The sequence below is a fragment of the Saccostrea cucullata genome, unplaced genomic scaffold (genome assembly GCF_032062105.1).
Source record: "Saccostrea cucullata isolate Sc308-1 unplaced genomic scaffold, CSIRO_AGI_Scuc_v1 ctg2174, whole genome shotgun sequence".
NCBI classification, from domain to species: domain Eukaryota; kingdom Metazoa; phylum Mollusca; class Bivalvia; order Ostreida; family Ostreidae; genus Saccostrea; species Saccostrea cuccullata.
In genome coordinates this window covers 52,825-60,736 of record NW_026919847.1, presented here as the reverse complement: position 1 = coordinate 60,736, position 7,912 = coordinate 52,825, and the positions used below count along the sequence as shown (strand labels likewise).

Genomic DNA, 7,912 nt, shown 5'->3' with positions numbered 1-7,912 from the left:
GTACAACCTATCATTGAGTTCAATACCGACTGACGTTTTCATGAAACATATGGAGATAACAAACAGTATTCAAGATCAAAAGTCCATAAAACAAACAGAAAGAGGCAATCAAAATGATTTGGTATTACAAGAAGAGCAAAAGCTTTCGAAATTCGACAAAGATTGTTTTTTATGTTTTCCAGTTCAAGTACGATGAAACATGTGACAATAACGAACAGTTTTCAAAATCAAAAGTCCATAAAACAACACAAAACAGAAGCAGAGCAAAAGTAAACCTCCAAAACATCAGAGTTGGGATCAGGTGCCACGGAAGAGTATTTTGTAATAAATAAAAAATCAGAATAATCTACAGCTACACACACATTCGTTTCTTCCCTCATAAAACATAGAATTGAGAAACAATTGAAAGTATGACTACGTCAAAGAATTCGAAATCTCATGTCATATTTGATGGAGGTATTTTTTATTTTGTTACGGATGAAAAACGTACAATTCATTTCAAGATTTTCAAAACTTAAGCTATGAATTGGAGCTGTGAAATTCGTTGAATACAGTAAAGTCACAGAAAAACATTTGTTAACTTGGAAAAGAGCCGTCATGGGAAAGAAAAAGAATCCTACACCAGACAATTCTTTTATATTTATTTGGAATGCCTTGAAAGAAACAGATTTGTCACCTTATCTATAGAACAAAAATTTTTGAGAACAACAATCCTCGTTTCAAGGAAAAAAACGCATGCAGTTTACTTCAATTGTCAAACGGAGAGTCAGTATTTATGGCAGATATTGGGGGATATGGTTTGAGGATTCTTGCTGTTTTTAAGATAATTTTTTAATTAGCATTACTAGAAATTCTGCTTCTTAGAAATATCAGTATAAGTTAATACCAGTAGGCTATTAAAGAGGTCCAATATAAAGATACTGCCCTGTTCACGGGTTTGTATTATTTGCAGCTTGTTTTGAGATATACATACTACAATCAACTTTTTTCATAAATTCCGATGGGACGATGGCGGCTGCAGACTATATAAATGCAGTGAATTTATTGTGTAAAAGAAGCTCGATTTCAAAAGTTCTTGAAACTTTGAAAGACAAGTTTAAGAATGTCTTACATATATGTTCAAGAGACATTTTATGTATTATTTAGAGTACGAGTTTCCTACTGTATCAGAGATACAGGGCGGGGCTTGAGGCGAGAGCGATAGCTCGAGCCGGGCCCCGCCCTGTATCTATGATACAGTAAGAAACGAGTATTCTAAATGACTTGTGACATGACCTTTCCAAGGACCTCACTAATTTACATGCGTATTTGGGTACATACCTCCCAACCAATCAGATGATTTTGCAGAAAGTTGATTTAGTATCCCATTTTAAGCATTCGCAACTGAAATGCAGAGTGAGATGGACGTGCAGGTATCTATCATTTTAAAATAATTATTTAAGGGATGCATAAATTAATTTGTTCTCCAAAAATTTTCTTTAGATTTGATTGCGCAGGGTTTTTTTTTCTCTATGCAGCTTTTGCTGACATTTTTTTTTCAGTTTAAGCTACGATTTAATGCAAAACATTTTGATATATAAGAATCATGTGGGAATATTTTTGAAACAAAAATGCTTCGAGAGATCGTAGATTCTGAGAGAAATGTCCGACAATGTCCTCCACCGGTCGTCATATACAAAATTGAAATAAGCAGATGAAAGGAAAAGGGGGGGGGTATTTTACGATCATGTTTTCATTAAAATGTAGAGTAACTATAAAAAGGGGAATACAGCACTCACTGGTGCCCCCATCTCACCTCCTTTGAGTTTTTTTTCTTTTTCGCTTTCGTAAATAATTTTTTTTCCTAATCTTGTATATATACGCTTTTTAATTCGTCAACAAGTAACGAAATGACGCACATAGGCGTTGGTTGATTATAAATATAACCCCACGGAATACGATTTTCCGTTTTTTTTTTTTTTTGGGGGGGGGGGGTCAAAGTAATAATTTGTGAACTTCCCCACTCCCTCCTTTCTAAAATTTTTGAATCCGACAATAATACCTTTACGTTGTAAATTTTTATTCTTAATTCACCTCAATTTTTGAGTAAATACTAACAGTTCTATGGCGAATTGAACGATTGGTATGTCTGTATATGGATACAGCTTTCCGTCATCGCTAAATATAAACCGTACTGTATCGTTGATATTTTGCAGATACAGTACAGTTTCTGCTCATTTGCATAAGAAACGCCCACAAAAAGTGTTCTGTATCGCAGTTACAGTATGCTTGACTTCAAAGGAAAACTCACTGGGTCATGTCACAATTAAGTGATAGATCTCGAGAATATAAAAACAGAACGATGTATTTTTCTACAGTGTTTGACGTCCCGTTAGTTAATGTAAATGCTGACAAATATACTTGAAAAGCCAATAGCTTTGTTAGGAACACATTATTAAAAATATTAAATATTATCGTCGCATTTTTCTTTATTAGTATTGTAGCCTTTAGCAAACCTTTGATACATTTAATTATGTACAATGTCTTTTTTATTACTATGTACATTCATCATAAAAGGAAAACAGCTTACATTACCCTCTTAAAATCAAATTAAATTTAAAAAAAAACAAAAATATTTATGTAATATATTTATTTCAATTGAAACATATTAACCATACGGGACATGTTTCATATATAAATCGACATAATTGCAAAAATGTTTTTTCATGTTCACTGAAAATCAAAATCTATAAATTGATTTTGATTACAAAAAATTAAAAAAAAATCAAATACAGAAAAATGCATAAGAATGAGTTTTTCGTTGGATTTTTTTGGTAAGTATATAACATATAAATAAAAATCCTCTAGTATTACACATATGTTAAAATTCAATAAAACCACTCGAGGGAAAATGCACACATTAAAAACTGCCTCAATAACAATAACATATTCTGAATCAAAAATTTCTTATTTTGACATTTACAATAGACATGCTTAAATTATGCTTCATTTTGTACAAATAACTTATCTATCAAAAGGCGACATGTTGAACATATAAATCTTTTATATAGATGCTACGACCCCAAAGTTTATAACTGTACATGTGCCATGAACATTACAGTCAAATTATAATTTTAGTAATGATTTATGAAATACTACTGAAATTTGAATTTGAGTTATCGCTCTTTTTATTTGGAGTGTTCGTTATCTCCATGAAACATATGGACATAACAGTATTTAAGTTCAAAAGTACATATAACAATACAAAGTATGAGCAGACCAAACAGGACCTCCAAAACATCAGAGGTGGTATCAGGTAACATGGAGGAGTGAGCATCCCCTGCTGACCATATGTTTCACACATAAAAAGAATAATGAACAGTTAGCAAAGAATTCAACTGAAAAACATTACATAAACTGTAGTTTAATATCTAGTGTTTTTTATCAATGCTCCGAAAAATGTAATTTACTGCCTTTAAAATGACATTGTTATTGACCTGATAAAAAAGATTTGAAAACAAATGCAATAATTTTTCTCGATGATTACATTTTCTTTTCCTCTTTTATGTATGGGGTTACTTTCTACCCAACATACACACGGTGCACGGCTTTGATGTACTGAGAACAGTAGGGACACTGCTCTGCTTCATGTTCACATTCTTCACAACATCCATGACGACATGGTAGGAACATTACACACACTACACGATCACAACACATGCAGCACACACAGCTGTCTGTAATATGTATTTATCATTATATTACAATACAATGAAATTTAGAAAGCTGATTTTTTTTTCATCAATTATGAGATATTTAAACAATAAAAGGTAATTTAGTATGCTTAAAATGAAAGGGGGGTCACTTAGTCATGTTTTTTTTTTTCTCCAGGTATTTAACATGAATATCGTCACATTTAAAGCCTCAACAACAAAAATGTAAGTTTGACAAAACACACCTCCACTGAAGGCTTCCTCCTCCTCCTGGTCAGCCTCAAAGAAGAACCCCAGTATGTCTGTAGACGTCAAATCTCGAATGTCTGAAAAAAGGGTTTTGAAAGGTCTTATGTAATATCAGCAAAAAAGTAGAAAATCTTAAATAAATTCGTGAAAAATTGGTGGTCAATAAGTATTATTTAGAGTACGAGTTTCTTACTGTATCAGAGATACAGGGCGGGGCTTGAGGCGAGAGCGATAGCTCGAGCCGGGCCCCGCCCTGTATCTCTGATACAGTAAGAAACGAGTATTCTAAATGACTTGTGACATGACCTTTCTAAGGACCTCACTAATTTACATGCGTATTTGGGTGTATACCTCCCAACCAATCAGATGATTTTGTAGAAAGTTGATTTAGTATCCCATTTTAAGCATTCTCAACTGAAATGCAGAGTGAGATGGACGTGCAGGTATCTATCATTTTAAAATTTTTAAGGGATGCATAAATTAATTTGTTTTCCAAAAATTTTATTTAGATTTGATTGCGCAGGGTTTTTTTTCTCTATGCAGCTCTTGCTGACATTTTTTTTTTCAGTTTAAGCTACGATTTAATGCAAAACATTTTGATATACAAGAATCATGTGGGAATATTTTTGAAACAAAAATGCTTCGGGAGATCGTAGATTCTGAGAGAAATGTCCGACAATGTCCTCCACCGGTCGTCATATACAAAATTGAAATATGCAGATGAAAGGAAAAGGGGGGTATTTTACCTTCACGTTTTCATTAAAATGTAGAGTAACCAAACGGGGATACAGCACTCACTGGTGCCCCCATCCCACCTTTGAGTTTTTTTTCTTTTTCGCTTTCTTAAATTTTTTTTTCTAAACTTGTATACATACGGTTTTTAATTCATCAACAAGTAACGAAATGACCACATAGGTGTTGGTTGATTATAAATCTACCCCCCACGGAATACGATTTTCCGTTTTTTTTGGGGGGGGGGTCAAAGTAATAATTTGTGAACTGCCCCACTCCCTCCTTTCTAAAATTTTTGAATCCGACAATAATTCCCTTATGTTGTAAAATTGTATTTTTAATTCACCTCAATTTTTGAGTAAATACTAACAGTTCTATGGCGAATTGAACGACTGGTATGTCTGTATACGAATACAGCTTTCCGTCATCGCTAAAAATAAACCGTACTGTATCGTTGATATTTTGCAGATACAGTACAGTTTCTGCTCATTTGCATAAGAAACGCCCACAAAAAGTGTTCTGTATCGCAGTTACAGTATGCTTGACTTCAAAGGAAAACTCGCCGGGTCATGTCACAATTTAAATCTGGGAATACTGCTGAGAAAATATAATACCAAGTGCTTGGGATAACGTGTTGTAAGCTCGAAGAATGTCGTCAATATTAAAAGAGAAATCGAGCACTTCTTTTAAAGAATCCAGATGTTTTACATGATCCAGTGTAATGGTTTCCCTTGTTGTTTGTTGATTTTCTAAATCCTGAAATTAACGAACAAATTATGACAATTAAGTTAACTCAAAAACCTACGGAAGCGTTGTATAATTCAAGTAGATTGCAATAATTTCAGATTAATGTTATGCATATTCTTGTATTTTTTAAAATTAATTCGTCGTTGTACCTGGTCCTGTTGTCTTTGACGGTATTGCTGGACAAATTTACACTCTGGAGAATGCCTAGCGTGTTCCTCCAATGGTATATCACTTGACTCCCATTGCTTCAAACTGATGTTACAAAATGGACAACGCACACAATCAATTCGTCCTGTGTAATAAAATCCAGAGTCCGCCAAATCCATCGGGCGCTGTCTTAAGTAGGGTGGCCAGTTGTGAAATGTTGCCAACCTTTCTGTAAATGTTTGTGGTATGTCTTGTGTATTCCTCACAGATCGGCTCATTGGAGGACATTTTTGTCCTAGAATATCTTGGTCTTTTCTTCTAAGTATTCCATAATCTGACAGATTGTTAGACTTCCTCGTGCCATGATCTAAAGAATCAAATGAACCAGATATATCAAGACTTTGTCCTTGATCAAAACCACTTAAATCAACCGAGTCTAGACTTCTTCGATTTAGCCCATGCTGCCGCAGGCTATTTGCATAATCCTCAGATTCTGATTTCATATGATTTGACTCTTGTGTAGATGTAGAACTATGAGAACTATTGCTAGTTTCAGATGCAGCAACTTCAAGTTTATTTTCAGATTTATTCTCCATCTGTTTAGGCTTTTTTCTTGAGTTCTGTATTAATAACGGTTTATTGACAGATGGATGCAAAACCCGACTTGTCTGTTCCTGTGATAACTGGTTATTTTCTTCCCCTGGAGAACATATACCATTGCCTTCATTTATGGGAATTTTGCTCTCTATCATGTCCCTTGTGGATTGATTTGAGGTAACATTGCTATTTTCTGACGATAAAAACCGAGAGTTTGTCTCTTCACAAATTCGTAAATGTTGGTAAATGGTTGAATTGCTTTCTCTGAAATGAGGCTGGTGACCGGAAGTAAGAGAGTCTAAGGTTTGTATTCTGAGCCAGGTGAAGACATCAGGATCGTTCTGAGGAGGGTTAATATTTAGAGATTGTCCCCGAAAAGAAGCACCTATTCCTTCCCAGAGGCGATTAAAAGAATGTGTACTTGCTGAAAAAGAAATACATTCTGCCTGGGATGAAGGGGCTTGATTAAATTGTGTTGATAAATCATTATCAGCAGAAATATTTCCTTCGAGGTCATGATAAATCGGTTCGTTCGTTTCCCTCCTAAAATTTTCATCACAATGAAATGGAAAATATTCTTGTGTCCAGTTACTTTGTTCATAGCCACAAAAAGTACAACGACAAAGACTCCCTCTACCTGTGTAATAAAATCCCGACCGGGCAAGGCGAATGGTACTCACTGATTGGTGATCAGGAAAAGTATCAAAGCTCAAAACTCTTCTCCACTCATTTCGCATAACAATTTGATCCTCTTCAAACTCAAAATCAGTGGCGGATTTAAGGGGGGGGGGCGCACCCGGCGCGCGCCACCCTAAAATTGTCAAAGTTAGCGTAAATCAAATATGTCTACTTGGTAGACCTCATTTTTACCCTTCAAAATCTCTAGAATCCAGGAGCTTCCGGGGGCTTCGCCCCCTGGGCCCCCACCAGGGCTTTGGTAGACCTCATTTTAACCCTTCAAAATCTCTAGAATCCAGGAGCCCCTGGGCCCCCACCAGGGCTTGGCCCTGGACCCACTGGGGGCCTCAAGGCGGCCCCCAGACCCCTTGCCTATTTTGGCGCCCCCCTAACTCAAGATCCTGGATCCGCTCCTGAAAATGTTCATTACCGTCGGCCATCTTTGAAGATAGACAACCCTTTTCTGTTATTATCTAAACTGTCTATTGAACATGTTAAAGAAATAATCTCGCAAAACTGTCATATTAACACGTTAGGCAAAATCAACTTATTTACGTACTAAAAAGCTTAAATCTTTGAAGACGTTATCGAATAGTTTTGTTTTTTCTTTAATTCCTCTTTCTTTATCCTCACCACAAACCTAGCTTCTTTACCGTATTCTCTACTGTTCACTGTTTGTTTACAACACCTACACAAAGAAAAAATAGTTTTTAATACACTATAAAATAAAAAACTTCATATTTGTTTAAGCCATTTAGACAATGCTTAAAGTAAAATGTTCATGAAGAAAACTTTATAAACGTTCTGTTTTGTTTGAAACACATTTTTCCCTTTTGATTGTTGTGTATCAAAAATAGTTCATGTGTATTGATATTGTACTTGACGCTTGACCTACCAGTGTATGCATGTATAGCGATACGTTTGTATCACTGAGCGACCTATTGCGGGAACATTTAACAGAGGCCTCATACTTAACATAATTAATTTGAGGCGGGTTTTGTTGTGGGGTTTTAATTGCTAAATTTATTATACTTGTTAATAAATACTGATTATATGCTGTTCTGAACCTT

The 7,912-nt window shown here is 35.1% G+C and overlaps 1 protein-coding gene across 1 annotated transcript; it reads right to left on the bottom strand.

Moving 5' to 3' along the window:
* Positions 1-2,354: 2,354 nt before the first annotated feature.
* LOC134239213 (uncharacterized) lies at positions 2,355-6,920 on the bottom strand. Its single transcript, XM_062721382.1, has 4 exons — positions 5,570-6,920; positions 5,288-5,429; positions 3,938-4,018; positions 2,355-3,716 (listed from the first exon to the last, which is right to left on the bottom strand). Exons 1-4 carry the CDS (start codon positions 6,899-6,901, stop codon positions 3,562-3,564), a joined length of 1,710 nt encoding a protein of 569 aa, XP_062577366.1. The 5' UTR covers positions 6,902-6,920; the 3' UTR covers positions 2,355-3,561.
* Between the last annotated feature and the right edge of the window lie 992 nt (positions 6,921-7,912).

Coding starts and splice junctions, on each gene's coding strand:
- LOC134239213 (XM_062721382.1), bottom strand. CDS start 6,901: ATGCGAAATGAGTGGAGAAGAGTTTTGAGCTTTGATACTTTTCCTGAT. Junction 5,430..5,569: donor GTCAAAGACAACAGGACCAG/GTACAACGACGA, acceptor CGTTAATTTCAG/GATTTAGAAAATCAACAAAC. Junction 4,019..5,287: donor CACGTTATCCCAAGCACTTG/GTATTATATTTT, acceptor CCCTTTTTTCAG/ACATTCGAGATTTGACGTCT.